At 30.6% G+C, this 19556-nt stretch overlaps 7 protein-coding genes across 10 annotated transcripts; 4 read left to right on the forward strand and 3 right to left on the reverse strand.

The window, feature by feature from the left end:
* Window positions 1–109: 109 nt before the first annotated feature.
* LOC124496423 (acetylcholine receptor subunit beta-like 2) lies at window positions 110–3160 on the forward strand. 2 transcript variants are annotated; one of them, XM_047059940.2, is made up of 8 exons: window positions 110–305; window positions 369–490; window positions 572–707; window positions 773–837; window positions 894–1511; window positions 1573–1941; window positions 2739–2862; window positions 3025–3160. In XM_047059940.2, the coding sequence occupies exons 1-8, from the start codon at window positions 200–202 to the stop codon at window positions 3072–3074; spliced, it is 1590 nt and encodes a 529-aa protein (XP_046915896.2). In that variant the 5' UTR covers window positions 110–199; the 3' UTR covers window positions 3075–3160. The 2 variants fall into 2 exon arrangements, with proteins under 2 accessions (XP_046915896.2, XP_075588730.1); XM_075732615.1 differs by having other exon boundaries at window positions 113–305; window positions 2739–3160.
* On the reverse strand, window positions 2906–5241 carry LOC124496424 (uncharacterized). Of its 3 annotated transcripts, XM_075732616.1 has the most exons (4): window positions 5046–5222; window positions 4835–4956; window positions 3990–4692; window positions 2906–3925 (listed from the first exon to the last, which is right to left on the reverse strand). In XM_075732616.1, exons 3-4 carry the CDS (start codon window positions 4586–4588, stop codon window positions 3481–3483), a joined length of 1044 nt encoding a protein of 347 aa, XP_075588731.1. In that variant the 5' UTR covers window positions 4589–4692; window positions 4835–4956; window positions 5046–5222; the 3' UTR covers window positions 2906–3480. The 3 variants fall into 3 exon arrangements, with proteins under 3 accessions (XP_075588731.1, XP_046915897.2, XP_075588732.1); XM_047059941.2 differs by having other exon boundaries at window positions 3990–4956; window positions 5046–5241; XM_075732617.1 differs by having other exon boundaries at window positions 2906–3922; window positions 3990–4956; window positions 5046–5233.
* A 141-nt stretch (window positions 5242–5382) lies between these two features.
* LOC124497198 (uncharacterized) lies at window positions 5383–6421 on the forward strand. The gene is made up of 3 exons (XM_047060821.2): window positions 5383–5603; window positions 5655–5752; window positions 5812–6421. The coding sequence occupies exons 1-3, from the start codon at window positions 5457–5459 to the stop codon at window positions 6419–6421; spliced, it is 855 nt and encodes a 284-aa protein (XP_046916777.2). The 5' UTR covers window positions 5383–5456.
* Window positions 6422–7967, reverse strand: LOC124497197 (U6 small nuclear RNA (adenine-(43)-N(6))-methyltransferase). The gene is made up of 2 exons (XM_047060820.2): window positions 7464–7967; window positions 6422–7395 (listed from the first exon to the last, which is right to left on the reverse strand). The coding sequence occupies exons 1-2, from the start codon at window positions 7924–7926 to the stop codon at window positions 6434–6436; spliced, it is 1425 nt and encodes a 474-aa protein (XP_046916776.2). The 5' UTR covers window positions 7927–7967; the 3' UTR covers window positions 6422–6433.
* A 110-nt stretch (window positions 7968–8077) lies between these two features.
* Window positions 8078–8939, forward strand: snRNP-U1-C (small ribonucleoprotein particle U1 subunit C). The gene is made up of 4 exons (XM_047059902.2): window positions 8078–8173; window positions 8239–8281; window positions 8348–8456; window positions 8533–8939. The coding sequence occupies exons 1-4, from the start codon at window positions 8166–8168 to the stop codon at window positions 8862–8864; spliced, it is 492 nt and encodes a 163-aa protein (XP_046915858.1). The 5' UTR covers window positions 8078–8165; the 3' UTR covers window positions 8865–8939.
* Window positions 8940–10738: 1799 nt separating this feature from the next.
* Window positions 10739–13750, forward strand: LOC124497267 (uncharacterized). Its single transcript, XM_047060904.2, has 3 exons — window positions 10739–11346; window positions 11412–12796; window positions 12847–13750. The coding sequence occupies exons 1-3, from the start codon at window positions 10971–10973 to the stop codon at window positions 13348–13350; spliced, it is 2265 nt and encodes a 754-aa protein (XP_046916860.2). The 5' UTR covers window positions 10739–10970; the 3' UTR covers window positions 13351–13750.
* A 143-nt stretch (window positions 13751–13893) lies between these two features.
* LOC124497288 (cadherin-86C-like) lies at window positions 13894–18494 on the reverse strand. Its single transcript, XM_075732619.1, has 17 exons — window positions 18442–18494; window positions 18320–18360; window positions 18170–18258; window positions 17890–18042; window positions 17716–17799; window positions 17524–17652; window positions 17316–17456; window positions 17165–17240; window positions 16522–17103; window positions 16305–16461; window positions 16076–16242; window positions 15923–16009; window positions 15625–15872; window positions 15485–15564; window positions 15305–15420; window positions 14748–15225; window positions 13894–14691 (listed from the first exon to the last, which is right to left on the reverse strand). Exons 1-17 carry the CDS (start codon window positions 18492–18494, stop codon window positions 13896–13898), a joined length of 3477 nt encoding a protein of 1158 aa, XP_075588734.1. The 3' UTR covers window positions 13894–13895.
* Window positions 18495–19556: the final 1062 nt, after the last annotated feature.

Raw genomic sequence — 19556 nt, forward strand, 5'->3', positions numbered from 1 at the left:
TGAAACGGATACAGAATTCAGCACGCATGTCCACATCAATGTCCGCATCCATTATTATTGTATGTTTTTTTTTTTTTTTGGTTAGAATCCTGGATCCTGGACCATATAGCTGCTGGATGTCAAACCGATTTGTTCTTTGTTGATTGAGACAATTTTGTTTTTAAAAGAAAAAAATGTAAATAATCATAATAATTCGAAAATGCAGCCATTATTCAATTGTTGTTGGCTACGAAAAAATTTAGCCATCATTATTATTATCATTGTATTGCTCAACATTTTCATACGACAAATTGATGCCAATTCAGGTAATTTATTCGATTGATTAATTAATCATAATTAATTAATTTCTAATCAAATCAATCTTATAGATGGAAAAAGATTATATGATGATCTATTATCTAGCTATAATCGACTAGTACGTCCTGTTAGTAATAATTCGCAAAGTTTAAAGGTCAAACTTGGATTAAAGCTAACTCAATTAATCGATGTGGTATGTACAAACAAACAAGTTAAACAAACAATTAATTAATTTTTGGATTAATTTAATTTTCAAATGACAATCATTTTATAGAATCTAAAGAATCAAATGATGACCACAAACGTATGGGTAACACAAGAATGGTTTGATCATAAACTTAAATGGGATCCAGAAGAATATGGCGGTGTACGACAATTATATGTACCATCTGAACAGATATGGCTACCAGGTATATATAATGATATTTGAATGAATTAGAATTTTTAATTAATTAATATTATCATGTATCTACAGATATTGTATTGTACAATAATGGTGATGGTAATTACGAGATAACCATCATGACTAAAGCAATTATTGTAAGTTTAATTTTTGGAAAATCGAATGTTTCTAAAAAATATCATTCTATTTCTAGCATTATAATGGTCGTGTTGTATGGAATCCACCTGCAATCTATAAAAGTTCATGTAATATTGATATCAGTTATTTTCCATTCGATTATCAAGAATGTACAATGAAATTTGGTAGCTGGACATATAGTGGTAATGATGTAGATTTAATCCATTTAAATGAAGGTAATGGTACCGATCTTTTGGAATATGGTATCGATTTATCAGAATTTTATCTAAATGTTGAATGGGATATAATGCGTGTACCGGCATTACGTAAAGTTATTAAATATACTTGTTGTCCACAATTCTATCCGGATATAACATTCAATATAACATTACGACGGAAAACATTATTCTATACGATCAATCTGATTATTCCATGTGTATTGATATCATGTCTTTCAATTCTGGTATTTTATATGCCATCAGATTCCGGTGAAAAGGTTACATTATCAGTATCGATACTTTTATCGCTCAGTTTCTTTCTTCTTGTTTTGATTGAAATCATTCCATCAACTTCATTAGTCATACCATTGATTGGTAAATATCTTATATTTACAATGGTATTAGTAACCCTTTCGGTCATTGTCACCATATTGGTAATGAATATTCATTTTCGTTCACCATCTACACATCGAATGGTATGGATGGAATTTTTTCTTTCTATTTTTTTTTCATTTATTAATTCATTATTATTTACAGTCACCATGGATACGAAAAACATTCATTCATACATTACCTAGATGGTTATTGATGAAATCACCACAATTTAAACTAGAATTACCGGATACTGAAAAGAAAAATTTACAACAGCCATTGCAACATCAAGAACAACAGAATAAAAGAAATACAACAATACAATCACCACAGCCACCACCACCAATCGATTGGAATCAATCAATTGATTCAACATTTGATAATGGCTATAATCTAATGGTTACAAATCATCCATCATCATCGATGATGAAAACACGTGAACCACATTATTGTTATCCAAGAAAAATTGATCAAATCATATTGAATGCAATATTCATTGCTCATCATATTGATAATGCTGATGAATATAAAAGTGTATGTGTTACATATTAATTAACATTCTAAGATTTTTAAGGGGGATAGGAACTGTAGAGGGCGCAAAAAAAACGCATTTTTTGTTAAATGATTGCTCTTCAATGAAACGTCCGAAGTTTTTGAAACTTACTTATGTAATTATTTAGGGTCCCTAGAATAATTTAACATAAACAAAAAATAAAAAATATTTATACATCAATATGAAACAATCAGTTGAAAATCAGCTGTACAAAAAACATGGTCCGCGTGATATCTTAAGAACCGTAGCTCAGAATTTGATGAAATTTTCAGGAATTATGGACAGAATTAGCGGCTATCGTGAGTGACTAAATCATGGCTCACAACCGGATATTATGGCGGATATTAGCCTGAATGTGAAGAAAAAAACTGTTAATTTTTCAACCCTAAGTTTCAATTGGCCCAAAAATGCCCTTCTCCTTTTAGATATATAACGATTTAGTCACTCACGATAACCACTAATCCTGTCCATAATTCCCGAAAATTTCATCAAATTCCGAGCTACGGTTCTTAAGATATCACGCCGACCATGCTTTTTGCACAACTGATTTTCAACTGATTGTTTCATATTGATGTATAAATATTTTTTATTTTTTGTTTATGTTAAATTATTCTAGGACTCCAAAATAATTAAATAGGTAAATTTCAAAAATTTCGGACGTTTCATTAAAGAGCAATCATTTAACAAAAAATGTGTTTTTTTTGCGCCCTCTATACTTCCTATCCCCCTTAATTTTCATTTTCATCATTAATAATAATTATTCTTTCTACATTTCTAGAATCAAGAAGATTGGAAATACGTATCAATGGTATTGGATCGATTATTTCTTTGGATATTTACATTAGCCTGTATAATCGGTACTGGTGGTATATTTATGGTTGCACCATCCATATATGATCTAGGTAAATGGGTTAAAATCAAACAAAACAAAACAAAACAAAAAAAGAAAGAAAAAGATAAGCGATTCAATTTATTCTGTATATAATAATTTTTTTTGGCTCTTGATTTTCATTTTTTTTTTGTTTTGTTTTTTGTTTGTTTGTTTTTATGTTTTATGTAACCAGATGTACCATTGGATATTCAAATGTCAACTATTGTCAAGAGTCAATTCTAAATCATCATCATTATTAGAAATAGCAACAACAAAAAAAATGAAGAAAAAAGAATATGAATGAATAAAATTGTAAATGAATGAAAAAATTAATTTTTCTGTCTTTAAATAGTGTGCATATGCGTGTGTTTTCATAAAGTATGTGTATGTATTATGTAATGATTGAAAAAAAAATAATAATTGTATTTGTAATTTGGTTATCTAAATAATAAAATTAATTATGAATCATGTAAATGGTTGATAAATGATTGATTCAAAATTAAGACTCAAAATTAGCAATGAATGAATGAATGATGATAAATATGAGAAAAAAGAATACGATGATTTTGTGTGTAAGTGTGCCATTGATGCAAATTTTTTTTTTTTTTTTTTTGGGAGGGGGGGAAAATGAAATGCTTCTTCATTTGATTCAATTGGTTGCATCATCATCATCATCATCATAATTGTTGTTCGTTTCGGAGCGTTTTCTATCATCACCGTCATCGTCTTTGTTCGGGACATCATTTGAATCTTCATTCGATTCTCGACTATGATCATCTGAATCATGATGTTGGCCATGTTTATCATTCGATCCTTCTTTATCCGAACCATTATAACGATCATCATTACCATCACGGTGATTTTCATATGATTTTCGATCATCACCACTTGAACTATTACGATCATCATTTTTTCTTCTTTCTTCACCATCGCTAGTTGAATTCGAACGTGCACGTGGTGGTGATATCTTTTCACTGCGATCTGATTCTGCAGAACTAACTGATCTTGATCGATGTCTTGATGGTGTTGAACTTTTCGAGCGGCTATATCGTCTGCTATTTCGACCATAACTGCGGCTACGGCTTCGTCTCCTCCTAAATCAATAAACAAAATAATGGGATTTATTATTGATCAATGAAAAATGTGTCAATCACTTACCGATCGGGGGTCCGAGATCGTCGTTTAGAACGATATTCAGTGCGTTTACGTTGTCGGCTATTTGGACGGGCATATTTAGCCATTTGTATACTAAGTACTCGGCCATCAAGACGTTCACCATCGAGTTTACGCATCGCTTCTTCAGCATCTCGTTTACGATAATAACGTACAAATGCAAATCCGCGTGTCATATATGAATCAGGATATCTCGGTACATAAATATCTCCCAATTCGCCATATCTAGAAAAAAGTCTTTTCAACTGACTAACAGTGGTTCTATGAGTTATATTGTCAACTTTGAGCGAAATCATACCCTCAATACGAGGAGGGCCTTGTCCTTTTGTACTGAACTCATTATTCTCCGATTCCGTATAACGAGATGATCGTTTTGAACCTCGATGACTGCTGCTGCTATGATATGATCGATCTCGATCGCGACTACGGCTGCGGCTATAACTACGACTTCTGCTACGCTTACGACTATCATCACGACTACGATGATGTCGATTTGATGATGATCGATGTCTGCTTTCACGGCTTCGTTCTCTACGGTTCCGGTCACGGTCCCGGTTACCAGTTTCGATTACCGGACTAGACATTCTTTTTATCTGCCTCAGGTTTTTTGTTTTTTGATTTTTGTTTGTCTTGTTACTTTTGAGCTCTCAGCTTGATTCTGCTACAGCAAAAAATATTCTGCTTTTTTCTGTTGTGAATATGAATTGATAGAAAATCAACAGCAGATCAAATATTGAAAAAAAAAATTATCGAATGATGCTGTCAAAATTGAATGTTAAATATCATTCAATGAAAATTTTGTTCTATAAATACAATTCCTAAACAATAGCTTTCCTTCGATACTGCGACGAGAGTGCTTCCGATGATGATCGTAAACAAAATGATGATAATATTGATGGTCTCAACATTTGATCAACAAATCGAATGAATTAGCAGCCAGCAATAACCAAATCTATTGATCAATTCGAAATGATTAAAGGAATAGTGAAGGGAAAAACACAGATTTTTGAGGATAAAATAATTAAAATTTTCAACACTTACCAATAAAATCAATTAATTTTATGGAATGGTATTTTTTAATTTTCAGATTGAAATTCTGGAATAAATTTCAAAAACAAAAAACAAAATTTTATATTGCGAGTGAAGTTGATAACACGGTGTGGTGTATTGAAATCACAATGCTGAATATTTTTTTTTAGCGACGACTGCAGTCCCAGCTTGTTGGCAGTATCATCATAATTTTTATTTAGGTTGATGATTTGCCAGCAGCATCAATTTTTTTTTTTTTTTGAATATCTATTCATAGACAACGTTTTTGTAAAAATTTCTGGAATATTTCTTATATAATACATGGAACTTTTTCTCAATTTATAAATATTTTTTACCGAATATATTCGCGCCATTTTAAATTGAAAAAAAAAAATTCCAATTCCAATCATAAATGAAAAAAAAATGGATGATTCTAAACATTCTGATGAAATTGATGATCAATCAATGAATGCAATTCAACTTATGGCCATGAATCATTCAGAAATTCAACGTTGGATCATTGAAAATTATTCAAATAAATCAATTAGTTCAAGAAATAAATTATATGAGGTATAATCAATATTTATATCTAATGGATTTCTGATTAATTTTAATCAATAGCGTATGGTTCAAACACGACAATCATATATCGATAGTATGATGAAATCACATCCATTTCAATGCTCAAATTTATCGCCAATCAAATGCCGTCTTCCAAGGTAATAAATGTTTGTATGATTGTTTTTAATCTCTGATAAATTGAATTTATAAATTTTAGATTGAACAAATTTTTCCAATCAATTCGTCCATCATCAATTATATGCATAACGGGTGATTCAAATACGGGAAAATCGATGCTCGCCACATCGATTGCAATTGATTGTGTATCAATATCCAAACGAAAAGTATTGTTTATCGATTCCGATTTGTCATTGACTAATGATCGTTTACGTTTATTGCATTCAAATTTGGATGATCTTAATTCATTGATTCAAATTTATCCTATATTTGAAATAAATCAGCTATACAATCTATTTGAAATGATCGATCAAGATGAACAATTACATCGATCAGTATTGATAATTGATTCATTCAATTGTTTCATATGGGCAAGTAAACATTCGAATTGTTCACGAGAATCATTTATAGCACGATTGTTATATGCAATCGAATCAATTACACGTAAATGTTATTTAACTACTATCATTACAAGATTGAACAATCGATTTGATCATTCACTTCATTTGGATATTGATATTACATTAAAAAATGGTTATGACGATGATGATCATATTATTGCGGAAATTATAACAAAAAATACATGGCCACGATCAAAATTTGATATTGAATTTCATATTGATAAAGATCTTTGTCATCCAGAGTGGTGATTTGTTTTAATTTTATGTTAATTTATTTTTAAAATATTGTAACAATTCATATGTGGCCGATTTGTTCTGTGACATTTCTTTTGTTTCCATTTTGATCACAATATCCTGTTTATCACGTTTGATTATCAATGAACAATGTAATAAATATGTTAGATTTACTTTACATAATTCATTTGATTGAGAGAATTTTTTCAAATTCTGACCATCACCATTATTCTGATGATCATCTAATGGCCGTTTACCGGTGGCGATAAAAACATCTGTATCTATATGCATCGTTTTCATTGATTCTTGTAATAATTTTTCTCTTCGTTTACGGCGTTGATTTTTCCAATTTGCTTCATTCGATTTAATATCAAATTCGATTCGTTTATTCAGTTTGATCATCTGAAATTGTTCGATATGTAAATCATTTAATAATAAATTTTCAATAAAATTGCCAATAGATTGGATATCGTAATCACAACATTTCATATTTGGATTCAGATAATGTATCAATGGTTTTGATTTTAAATGAATTATTTTAGGTGAATTAGCTAATTGGTATCGATCATCAAAAGTCCATGCTAATGCCCATCGTTTTGTATTACCTTGACATAATTCAGTATGGGCAAAGCTGGCCAATGTTTTATTTTCAATCATATCTTTAAGCAAACATTTCAATTCAAGAAATGTTTTCTTTCTGCCAATCATCACCGTATAAAGATCGATTAATTTTTTAGTATGAAAACTTTCATCCATAATTTGTTTGATGAATGCAAGTTCACCACCATCACAAATAGCTTCATCAGTGGATGCAGAATTTATTTTTCGCCAATGAAATGATGTTTTATGGCCATTTGGTTTCGTAGCAATATCTTCAAATGAATCATTGAACATATCATCGAAAAACGGTGGATTAGTCATTACAAAAGTGAAATGACAATTTTGTACGAGATGTTTGAAGATTGTATCAATATTATGATTATCATAAACTATATATGAAATGAGAAAAAAAATTCAAATTCATGAATCGAAATGAAAAAAAAAACTTTACACTCACTTGTGATTCTATTATTCAAATTATTATTTTGAACATTTTTATTAGCATAATCCAAATTAATTGGATCAATTTCAGTGGCAATAAATCTCCATTCAGGATTTAAAGTTGTTGCTAATAATGGAAAAATGGCACACGAACCAGTACCAATATCGATCGCTTTGATTTGATAACATAAACGACAATGTTCAAGAAGATCTTCGATCCAAAGAATATAATTCAAACGCATAGGCAATGTTGGTACCAGTCTTTGTTCGGGTATTTGAACATTTAAATGAAAATCTTTTTTCAATAATGTTTGTGTTAATGATCGTAATGCACCAATATCACCATAATCAATATGAACTTTTCCTTTTTCATCACGATAAACATGATTAGCAAAATCAGAATATTCACGAGCCAATTGTTCATAAACAGGTTTTTGGCGGTAAATATTACGAGGATGCATAAATTGATTGAAAGCCATTTGAAATCGTTGTTGTTGTGGTTGTTGCTTCGGATGAAATTTAGAATAAAAACATGTCATATTTGTCGGGCACACGTTTTACCACGTTTTTTTTTATTCGTGTACACTACCAAATATATATATTTGAGTATACTCATTAGTTTGTGCGTGTATTTTGTGTCTGTGTATCATCATCATCATCAATCGAACACATTGATTTTTGACATTTTCATCAATCTCTATACAAAAATCATTGAAAAATGCCCAAGTAAGTTGAAAATGAAAACAATTGTTCATGTGATAATTATATTCATTCTTTTTTGTTTTGTTTAGATATTATTGCGATTATTGTGATACATTTCTTACACATGATTCGGTGAGTGACAACCATTTTGATTTATAAAAAAAAACAATTGAATCTAAATTATTATTATTTTATTAGCCATCAGTACGTAAAACTCATTGTAATGGACGAAAACATAAGGAAAATGTTCGATTTTATTATCAAAAATGGATGGAAGAACAAGCACAGAATTTAATTGATGTGACAAGTAAGTTTTTTTTTTAGTAAGTCCAAATATTAACACAATCGAATTAATTCTGATATTTTTCGTAACCGAAATATAGCTGCCGCATTTAAAGCTAATAAAGCTTTAGTACCACCAGCTGCATTAGCAGCTATGCGGCCACCAAATGCACCACCAATACTTCCACCACAAGGATTACCGCCTGGTGCACGATTTCCACCACCGCCGATTCCAATTCCACCGGGCCGTTTACCATTATTACCAAATGTTCCACCAGGTGCTCCTCCACCTCCGCAAGGTGTACCACCATTTATACCGAATGTTCCACATGGTGCCCCACCACCTCCGCCAGGTGTACCACCATTAATGCAAAATATTCCACCTGGTGCTCCACCGCCTCCTCCAGGTGTACCACCATTAATGCTAATGTAGGGGGGTCTCCCCTTTCTAGGCTATGATTGTATTGTAAAACGTGTATTTAAAATACGAAATAAAAGAACAGTTTATATTTAAAATACGAAATAAAAGAACAGTTTATATTTAAAATACGAAATAAATAAAAAAACAGTTTATCATTTTTTTGCTTTTTAAGTGACTAGTGCTGCCACGTGCGGTAACGTTCTTTGTGAACGTGGCGAGCGAGGGAGAAGAAAAACAACGGATGTGGTGCTCGCGTTTGGCGTGTTGGTTTTTGTTCGTGAGCCAGAGTGTATCCAATTTAAATATTATCACCTTTCATATTTTGTTGTTATTCATCACACATTTGGTGTTGTACTTGGTCAACAAATAACAAACAATTATTTTATTAGATTATTGTTTGAAACATATAAATATGAATGATTGCGAAAAATTAATATTAATATTAATATTAATTATTATTAAAGTTTTTATTGTGTGAAATTTATTTGTATTTCAATATTTGCTCTACTACATTTGGTAGCAGAGCGTGGTTCAACAAAACCATGGAACAACAAAAAATGACTGAAAATATAGTACAAGTTTTGCCGCAATTAACATCAACACTTGAAATTCGCTTTGAAGGAGAATGTCCTGAGAAGACTTGTTTTGCGAGGATTTCAACAAAGACATTGGCTTTTAGCTAATAAATTTTTACTGAATCCTCAGACTCAACAAATCTTCGTTGAAGGTGCCATTGATGGTGTCAAGAAGATGAAAACGCACAAGTTCATGGTCTGTATTTCATCAAAAAGCATTCGGATCATTTAATTGTGAACTTTGAATCCCATTCATTCATTAATGATTTTTTATTTTTTAACAATGATTTTCTTTTGTGATCGGTATTAACGATTGAAAAAACATGCTCGTCTTTCTCACCGACATTCTCAATCGAAATGGAAAGAAGTGAAAACAAGACACAAGACTATGCGCAGCCAGTTGACTGCTTGGTACGACCAATATTTAAGTTTTTGACTTCAAAACCAAAAGATATTGTTTCGTCAACAACTATGAAACCGATTTTGAATATTAAATCTAATGATCGTGATTATCATGGAAATAAGAATCGAATTTGCAATGGGCGGAAATTGTTCCGAACCTCTGGTTCTAAACGTGGAGTTTCAAATGATCAAATGGATGAAAATTGACTGATGAAAATGAGAATAATCAAGTTATTTTGTTTATTAAAAAAAAAATGAAATCAATCAACAATTCTATCAAAAGATTTTGGAGGAATTGGAAATATTGTCGATGAAGATACAATCAAAGAAGATTGGAATAATTATATTCTTCATTCTTGATAATTCATAATTTAAAAAGTTATTTTTTAAACTTTTATCAATTAAATATTGTATATTTAAAATAAAAATTAAAATCGGAGGTTAATATGTAACTATGCAATTTATCATTGATTACGCAAACCAACAACAATGAACAAGATAAAAAAAAGATGGAATTAGTAGTCGTTCAAAAAGGTAGCTGAATCCATTATGATCAAACATTACGAGATTGTGCATTAATCGTCACAATTAAACGTCTACGAATTCTGCTCGTTCGTATTCATCATAAAATACACACATACATACACAATATACATTCATTTTCATATACATATGTCGTCATAGGTCATTTATAAATTTATTGATGATGATGATGATGATGTTTTAAATTTAATTGTCAATTAGTCATTGGTAAAATAGTATTGAAAATTTAAAACAAAACCAAAACCAAAACCAAAAAATCACGTCAAGTTGTAATCGAAACTAATAAAGTGATTCAAATTCGAAAAAAAAATTTTTTTTTTCTTCAAATCAAACAACGATGACATGACCATCATACATACACACACACACACACACACACATACACAACATTCGAATATAAATATCAATTTCGAATTTGTATGGTTGCCATTTGACAATTTTTTCTCTTTACAATCTTCACAATATTTTTTTTTTCATCAAATTTTTGATTATTAAAAAGTTATAGAAAATCGTTTTTGTTGAAATTTTTTTTTGTTAATTTTTTTATTATTATTATAATTTCATCCATGTATCTGTTCGTTATGTTAGCTTTATTTTGATGACAACTGTGTTTGTCTGTGTGTGTATGTGTGTGTTTATGCATGTATGTATTGACAAAATTTTTAACGATAGAATTGATTTTGAACAAAATAAAAAAAAAATGATGATGGAATCAAGATCCACCATATTGCAACATCAACAACAACAACAACAACAACCAATGCCGACAACATCATCTATTTCATCATCGATGCTTGTTGGTAGTAAATCTAATTCATCATCATTGATTACGACGACAATGATAACCGATTCTTCACCAAATACAAGCAATAGTAGTAGTAGTAGTAGTAGTAATGGTAGTTTAGAATCGGATTCATTATTCTATGAAAAAGATCTTAAAGTGGACAAAAAAATATTGGCTATCATGAATCAAGGTAAGACCCATAATGTTGTGATTTATATATTTGAATTAATTTTGCATCCGAAATTATACAATCAGGTGGCAATGACTATCATCCATCATTGAGCCAATTTCTATCTCGTATATCGATTGAAACAAATTGCCATGTAGATGTATCGAATTCATTAAGAGATCGACAAGGTAATGAAATACCGGTGCTAAAAGTAAGAGCGTGCAGTCAAAAAAGTTTAGAGGTTGCATCAGCTCTTATTATGGAACGACTGGATCCTCATCGTGACAAAATGACATTCAATATCGACGTGCCCTATAATGACCATTCATATATCATTGGTAAAGATGGTACCCGTATTAAACAATTATCTCGTATGACTGGTTGCCATATTCATTTACCTGATTGTAATAAAACTAGCAATAAAAAATCGAATAAATTATCGATTGCTGGTACGGATTTTACAGCCATTGATAAAGCTCGTGATCAGATTCGAAAATCATTACCATTGAATATTGGATTCAAAGCACAGATCAAATCCGGTAAATTTGTCATTATTGATACGGCAAGCGCCGAAGTACAGGCTGTAAAACGAAAATATCGTGTTGATGTAACATTCACAAATGTTATTGCCGATACTCGTAATCCAGAAGTGACAATCAATGTTAAAGGTGGACGTGCACAACTGGAAGAAATTGAATCTGCCACTCGTGAACTGTATCAATTTGTTACTGAAGAAAAATTGACCAATGATTCACATGTAATGTTTGCAATAACAATTGATGTAAGCCATTCACATCATCAATATGTGAAGGGAAAGAATAATTGCAATCTTAAAGTTATACATCAACGTTCCGGTGCCATGATAATATTTCCATCACATGAATCCAATTGTAACCAGGTAATAATACAAAGTAGAAATCTTCTATCAACCGTAATGGGATGGCAAGAATTGATGGGCTATCTGCCATTATTATTGTCATTTGATATTAATTTCGATATTAATGGCCATCAATCACAATTACAAAAATTGGAAAAAGAATTTGGTGTTGGTATTCGTACACGTGAAAAATTATCGGGCCATGTTTATACGGTTCTGATTAAAACTCAGGAACGTCATTCGACTTATTTACAGGAGATCCGACAAAGAATCTTGAATTTTAAGTATATGAATGAAAACAATTTAATCAACGAAAACAAAGCCGTCTTGACATTAGCGACTATTGATCATCATCATCATCAACAAAAACAACAACAGCAGCAGCAACAACAACAACAACAACAACAAGAATTAGCTGCCAGTATGGCTTTGATGAATTTCGCCGCTACTTATCGTAATTCATTTCCACCAAATGTTCTACAACCAATGATTGACAATAATCTGAAATCGATCAAATCTAATCATTCGAATTGCCAATCAGTCAATAGCAATGGTTTTCATGATCAATCTCCGAGTTGTTCACTTTGTCAAACCGTAAGTAAATCGATTGTAAATTTATGTGATTAACATATTCATTGTTTTAGAGTTGTCTAAATGGATTTTTGAGCAACGATACAAGTCTGACATCATTGAATGATTCATTACCGTTTTGTTCATCATCATCAACATCATCTTTTAATCCATTTAATTTTCGTGAAAATTTTGAACTTACTACCGGTCAATCGAATGCTTTTGGTAATAAATTGAATACATTTAATAATCAGATGTGTAATGGTCTTTCGAATGGCGGTAATCTACATACAACAACGAATAATAATGGTCATCAATCATCATCATTATCGGGATTCGTCAACGGTACAATTGGAACATCATCATCGACAAATCATAATTCATCATGGCCATCATTGGTAACAACAAATGGTATTGGCAACAACAATAATCATATTCACCAAAATAATGATCATCATCATAATAATAATAATAATGATTATTATTATAATCAATTACAATCAAATTTTTTAAAATGTTCAACATATGATGAAACGGCAAGCCAAATGAAAAGTTATTCAAGTGTTTTTAAATATTGATTATTGAAATCGAACCATTTCATTACTACAAATGGGTAACAATTGGTAAATTTTTGAATATATCTATCTAAGGTGTGCCGATATGAATTGTGAATGCCAATAATGATGATCCATGATATACAATGACATTTGTTATCAATATTTTTTCAAAATTTCTTTTTTTTTGGCAATATGAATGTTGTATTTTATAATAATTTCTATCAACAAACAAAAAAAAAACAAAAATCATTTTGGATGAATGAATGAATGAATATATGAATCACAACACATCCATATAATAACTGTGAGTTCCTTTGATATATTTATAGATTTTTATTGTTATTGAACAAAAAAAAAAATTTTCTGTTATATTCAATTATTTTGAATTTTCAATAATAAACGTTTGAATGTTTGAATCACACTTTGTGTGAATACGATTATTTGTATTTTTGAACGATGTGAAAAATAGATTACCTTTTTCTATAAATAAATTTCATTATTATTGAAATCCATCATATTTTACACACAGATGTTTTTTTTCAAATTCTGTACATTTTTTTTCCCAATTAAATATGCATTATTGTTTGATTTGATTCAGATGATGAAATATTTTCTCGATGTTCAATACCATCATAAGCAATGGAAAATATACTACGTCTATGCATTGTTTGTGGACAAATCTGTAACATATCCGTGCCAATCATTCGATTTGTTGATGATTTATTTAGATTACTTGCCTGTTTATTTAATTGTGCAAATTTTGTACTTTGATTGATGGCCAAATCAATATTTGATTGATTTTTACCCTCTTGTTGTTCGATCGTTTCATATGGCCTAACGGAATTTTTTTTCCTTGGAAACAGACGATGATGTTCCACTTTAGTCGCACCATTTTCCAGATTTAAAATGTCCACTTGTCGTGAATGTTCTGGTTGTTGTTGTTGTTGCTGTTGATTTGGCTTAGGTCTTATGATTTTCTTACTGATACAATATGACATTGTACGTGGTGTATTTGAATATTTTTTTTCTTCTTTAATCTCATATTCAACATCTCCATCTTCGCCTTGAAGTTTTTGTTCCAATGCTTGAAACCAATCATTATCATGATGTCCATAACTTACAATGGATGATTCTTGTTTAGCCAGTTGTTTTGAATGTTGTTGTTGTTGCTGCTGTTGCTGTTGCTGATTTGAAATAGTCATTACTTTACTTTCATTTCGTTGTTTTCGATGTTGACTAACATGATGACGTTGATTTGGATGATTTTCGGTCATTCGTCGTTTTCGTTTCTGATATTTATCGCTACTGTTATGATTTTGTAGGAACCAGATATTTTTCCAATCAAATAATGTTTCGGAATCCCTTCAATATCAAGTAATTAGCTATAAACAGAATAAAATTACTTTCAAATTGCTTACCCTTTGCTCCAACAATAACAACAACAAAGAAAACAAAGAAAAATGAGAAACATAAGAATCAAGGCCAATAGAAAATACATGAGAAAGTTTAAAAATCCAACAGTGGACGAAGTCCGTACAACTAATGGATCACTATTTTCCTGGCCTTGTTCATCAGATTGTTCATCATTGTAATCAGCCACATCTTGATGACTATTTGATTCGGTTATTCGATCTCTTGAAATTTTCGATGATGATGATGATGATGAGGAACTGGAATCCACTTCATGATGATGAGTTCTACTGATGAATGTATGCTGTTGTTGTTCATTGATATTTTTACTTGTTACAACTGGAACAGTAACTGGAATATTAGTGGCATGGATAGATGGAATTGTTGATGATGATGATGATAAGTTTGGTCGTAAAACTAATGTTGGTGTTTGAGGTGGAATATAGAACAAGTTTTTATATGCTGATGCTAGATTGTCAAGATCGACTATTGAAGAAATAAAGATTAATTAATTAATGAACCAGAATAAAAGTATTACGATAAAAAAACCTCATAAATGACTTACTAATATTTTCATTTTGATAACGGACCATTGTAACAATTTTTATTGGTTCATTGGGCGTTTCAGGTGAACGTAACTCTTTCACTGTTACGTTACCACCGGTAATTAAGCTCAAAGATCTTTATAGGTAGAAACGGAAAAAATTTTTAAAAACTTTTTAAAAAATAAAAATCATGGTCATACTTTTCTAACGAACTGTTTCCATTACGAATATCGAGTATTTTATTCGTGGAAAACAATGTTGGCAGATATGTTGGCGTATTCTGCAAAAAAAGACAAGAATTTAATTTATATCAAAAGCTAATCGAAAACAATCAATATACCAGAACATAGATGAAAACTTTGACCAACGATGACAATTGTGGAATACCAAAATCATATGCACGAACAGTCAAACTTATTAAGCTTGGAATGGCATTCAATGTGGATGATCGTTGATCATGAACATCGTATTTTGTAAGTTTTATACCGCCACTTTGTCGATCAATTTCGAACATATTTTCAAAATTTCCCTGTAAAATTTCATAGTTCACCATACTGTTGGTTGTATTTATTTGATCAATATCTATTGCTGAAAAAAACAAGATTTATCAATCATGAAAAATTAATTTAAATTCTTACCATCTAATTTTAATGGATGAATAAATTCCTTGAGATCATTTTTAAGAATTCCCACATAATATGGCTGTAAAAATAATGGTTGATTGTCTACATTGTTGTGAAATAAAAATGAATGAATTGCAAACTTTAGATTAAATCAAATTCGTTTTTTACCATTGACATCTAAAATTTGTAAATATAATTCGGTAGTATTACGATTTCCTTGGCCATTGTTATCACGTGCTTCGATTGTTAGAAAAATTTCTTCCATACTTTCACGATCGATATCATGATTGTTGCTAATCAAAATGATTGTCCCGGTTACAGGATCAATCTTGAAACTTTATAAAGAAAAAATGTGGCCAAATTAAAATTCAGGAAATTATTCCATGATTTTACTCACTTCTGTGCAAAAGGACCACGTATTTCAGTAAAACGAATGCGGCCAAAATCACCAGTATCTTTATCAGTGGCCGATAAAGTGGTCACAGTGGTTCCTTCTACAGCATTTTCCAACATTGAACTATAGTATCTATTTTGTGTGAATTCGGGATAATTATCTGAAAAAAATATGAAAATCAAAACCGTCACTTGAGTAACAATACCATAGAATAGAATACCATTAATATCGTTGATAAAAATTGTGCATGTTACATTCGATGAAAGAGGCTGTTCTTCGGATGTATCTTGTACGCTAAGATGAATGCTTAGATTATGATATTTTTCATAATCCAATGAATTAGAATCATTAACCAACAATGTAAATGTAAGATTTTTATAGCCAATCATTGGTGATATGATGAATGTATTTGTAGGATCATAAGCTCGAAGAACAAACGTTCCATTGAAACCATAATCTGGATCCGATACCATTGGATTGTGGCCATTTGATGATGACCAACGAACTGAAGTCAAATATGGACTATGTTCATCAATGTTGGCTATAAATTGTGGCTGTGAAAAATGAGGTTTTCGATTATTCAAATTGAATATGATTATCAGATGTGATTGAGATGATGTGGATGATGAATTATTATTTTCGGCCAAATTATTTGGCAATAAACTTTGTTTTACAATTTCATTGGCTTCAATCATTAACGTTATCGGTGTTCGTATATCATATAATTCATTCAATTCATCGAAAGATAATGGCGTTGATATGGTTCCATTGGAATTGATTTTAAAAAATCTATCATTTGGTTCTATTTAAAAAAAAACATGATAATTATTCATGAGGAAAAAAAATCCAAATAATTTCCATACTTTTTATCTGATAGATTAAATCTCGTTTGTCGATGACATCACCATCTTGAGCTTGAACAATAAACAGAGTTTGATTCTGAAATTGGAAAAAAAAATTTTTATTCAAAAATTAACATTAAAAACATTCCATTTCATCATTGTCGACATCTACCGGACGATACGAAGCATTGATATGAGTGGTTTGTGGCAAATTTTCAAATTTCGGTGCTGTATCCTGTACATCTTTGACCACAATAGTCAAATGTGTTTGATGTACATTTCTTGTGTCGATATCTTGTCTAGTTTTACCATTCTTTAGAGAGAGAGAGAGAGAAAAAAAAATCAGAACCAAAGTAATACCATCTATAAATAAAACTTACTAAAGCTAATATGGTTAAAATGTAAAGATTTTGTTGTTCATAATCCAATGGTTTTAATATGGTAATTTCAGCTATAGTAATACCACGAGGACCAAATATATAACGGAAATGAAAAATATTTCCATCCTCCTGTCCAAAAATAAAAATCATATCAAAAATAACTTAAATTAATTTTTTTTCGTTTGAACTAACCAATAATTCGAACGTGACCGGAAGTTCACTTGATTCTTGTTCATGGGCTTTAATTATGGCAATCGAATTGTTGAGCGATACATTCTGAGTTAATGGCAAAAAAAAAATAAAATAAACAAAATTGACTATATCAAATTATGCTGAACAAGGAGAATGAACCAAAAAAAAAATCACCTCAAACACATAAATTGGATCGTTATCGATGACAAATGGAATAAGTTCTTCGGCGGCAATTCCATCAATATCGGTTGCAATTAAACGTGATTCAATATATGTTGATTCATCACCACTATTCGCATAGATTGTTAGATTATATTCAGAATCTTTCTGTTTGAGACAACAAATGAACAAAAGAAGAAAAAATGAATACGAATCGAATGAATGTGGATCGATAAAGTTTCATCATTGAACACAAAACACAAAAAGAGAGAGAGACAAAGACAATGGTACATACATTCAATGGACACAAAAGAATAACATTTGCTTCGTTTGGATTAATCTTATCGAAACGTATCAATGTTTTTCCATAATCTTCAAGAACGTCTTTACAAAACGGGTGACGAAAAAAAAATTCAAATTCAAAACGTCTAACACCACTACTTACCAAAAATAATATCATCATTATCGGCATTGCTGGCTTTGATTCTTGAGTGACCAAACAAACAAACAAACAAACAAACGAATGAATTGAATTTCCGGATAAATTAACATCACTTTACCAATTACCTGTAAACAATGGTACCCGGTTCGGTTGTATATGGAATTTTTAATATACGCATTATATGTGAATAATGTATGATCGGTGGATATGCAATGGTTGATTCGATTGAAATAAAAATTATCGTAATGAATAATATGGCCGAATAGATCACAATAGTTGATAATAATGATGAATAATGTGAATCCATAATCAAAAATTCGAATATAAGTTGAAATAGTGAAATAATCAATAATAATTTTCGAAACTATACTATTCATCTAATCGATCGATCTTGTATCGATTCTTTGTCGATTTCATAATTTTCATTTTTTTTCACAATTCAAACTTGGCCTTAATACCACATATAACAAACAAACAAAAAAATATTCTGTGCGTTTATGTTTTCGTGTGTGTGTTTGTGTGTGTGTTTGGCAGCGAATAAAGTTTGAAACAGAATAAATTCTTGTTGTTTTATTTTTTTTTATTGTGTTTGTGGAACACTATTTGATCGACTGACTGACTGACTGAATATTTGACAAGGTAATTGTATATCCCAAATGATGATCAACTGAACTAGATACCATCACAGAATATTTTCATATTTGCCCTAGAATATTCAGATTGACTACCCGCTGGTTGGCTGTTGTATTGGTGGTGGCTACTGGCAACCGATCAGAAAAAAAATGTATTATTTTTTTTTTTTGCTTTGTTACCGTATTATAGGCAAGTTGGCTACTGAAATTATTTAATGATTCATACCTGAAAAAAAATGTCAAAATTATTATGATTGCCATTCATAATGGAAATTTGTGCCAAAACGAATAACGAATAATTATAAATCGGGCCATTGGCCATTTTATATGTTTTCTGCTTGTTTGTTAATATATAACCAGAAAAAGTCGACCCGAATTATTTGGAGATTGACCATTTGGTGACGAATTTCACCAAATCTAGATTTTTATTTCTTGTTTTTGTTTTGTCACTAATGAAATACGACAAACCAAAAAAAAATCTGGGTCATTTTTATACCTGGTACGTGTTATCAGCCAAAAAAACCAAAAAAAACCAATTTTTTTGGCTTGGGTCAATCATCTTTCGGTTATTATCTTGGTTCGATTATCATCATCATCATAAAAATCAT

This window comes from Dermatophagoides farinae, chromosome 7 (genome assembly GCF_024713945.1).
Source record: "Dermatophagoides farinae isolate YC_2012a chromosome 7, ASM2471394v1, whole genome shotgun sequence".
NCBI lineage: Eukaryota > Metazoa > Arthropoda > Arachnida > Sarcoptiformes > Pyroglyphidae > Dermatophagoides > Dermatophagoides farinae.

What these genes read in the sequence shown, in the direction of transcription:
- LOC124497288 (XM_075732619.1), bottom strand. Translation starts at nt 18,494, where the DNA reads ATGCGTATATTAAAAATTCCATATACAACCGAACCGGGTACCATTGTT. An exon ending in CCGGGTACCATTGTTTACAG is followed by an intron (nt 18,361 to 18,441) that starts GTAATTGGTAAA and finishes TGGTCACTCAAG; the next exon opens with AATCAAAGCCAGCAATGCCG. An exon ending in TGTTATTGTTGGAGCAAAGG is followed by an intron (nt 14,692 to 14,747) that starts GTAAGCAATTTG and finishes TTGATATTGAAG; the next exon opens with GGATTCCGAAACATTATTTG.
- LOC124496424 (XM_047059941.2), bottom strand. Translation starts at nt 4,588, where the DNA reads ATGTCTAGTCCGGTAATCGAAACTGGTAACCGGGACCGTGACCGGAAC. An exon ending in CGATCTCGGACCCCCGATCG is followed by an intron (nt 3,926 to 3,989) that starts GTAAGTGATTGA and finishes TTATTGATTTAG; the next exon opens with GAGGAGACGAAGCCGTAGCC.
- LOC124497267 (XM_047060904.2), top strand. Translation starts at nt 10,971, where the DNA reads ATGACAACTGTGTTTGTCTGTGTGTGTATGTGTGTGTTTATGCATGTA. An exon ending in ATTGGCTATCATGAATCAAG is followed by an intron (nt 11,347 to 11,411) that starts GTAAGACCCATA and finishes TTATACAATCAG; the next exon opens with GTGGCAATGACTATCATCCA. An exon ending in GTTGTTCACTTTGTCAAACC is followed by an intron (nt 12,797 to 12,846) that starts GTAAGTAAATCG and finishes TCATTGTTTTAG; the next exon opens with AGTTGTCTAAATGGATTTTT.
- snRNP-U1-C (XM_047059902.2), top strand. An exon ending in CATTTCTTACACATGATTCG is followed by an intron (nt 8,282 to 8,347) that starts GTGAGTGACAAC and finishes TTATTTTATTAG; the next exon opens with CCATCAGTACGTAAAACTCA. An exon ending in GAATTTAATTGATGTGACAA is followed by an intron (nt 8,457 to 8,532) that starts GTAAGTTTTTTT and finishes ACCGAAATATAG; the next exon opens with CTGCCGCATTTAAAGCTAAT.
- LOC124497197 (XM_047060820.2), bottom strand. Translation starts at nt 7,926, where the DNA reads ATGGCTTTCAATCAATTTATGCATCCTCGTAATATTTACCGCCAAAAA. An exon ending in TTTGAATAATAGAATCACAA is followed by an intron (nt 7,396 to 7,463) that starts GTGAGTGTAAAG and finishes TTTCATATATAG; the next exon opens with TTTATGATAATCATAATATT.
- LOC124497198 (XM_047060821.2), top strand. Translation starts at nt 5,457, where the DNA reads ATGGATGATTCTAAACATTCTGATGAAATTGATGATCAATCAATGAAT. An exon ending in CAAGAAATAAATTATATGAG is followed by an intron (nt 5,604 to 5,654) that starts GTATAATCAATA and finishes TTTAATCAATAG; the next exon opens with CGTATGGTTCAAACACGACA. An exon ending in ATCAAATGCCGTCTTCCAAG is followed by an intron (nt 5,753 to 5,811) that starts GTAATAAATGTT and finishes TATAAATTTTAG; the next exon opens with ATTGAACAAATTTTTCCAAT.
- LOC124496423 (XM_075732615.1), top strand. Translation starts at nt 200, where the DNA reads ATGCAGCCATTATTCAATTGTTGTTGGCTACGAAAAAATTTAGCCATC. An exon ending in ACAAATTGATGCCAATTCAG is followed by an intron (nt 306 to 368) that starts GTAATTTATTCG and finishes TCAATCTTATAG; the next exon opens with ATGGAAAAAGATTATATGAT. An exon ending in TGAACAGATATGGCTACCAG is followed by an intron (nt 708 to 772) that starts GTATATATAATG and finishes ATGTATCTACAG; the next exon opens with ATATTGTATTGTACAATAAT.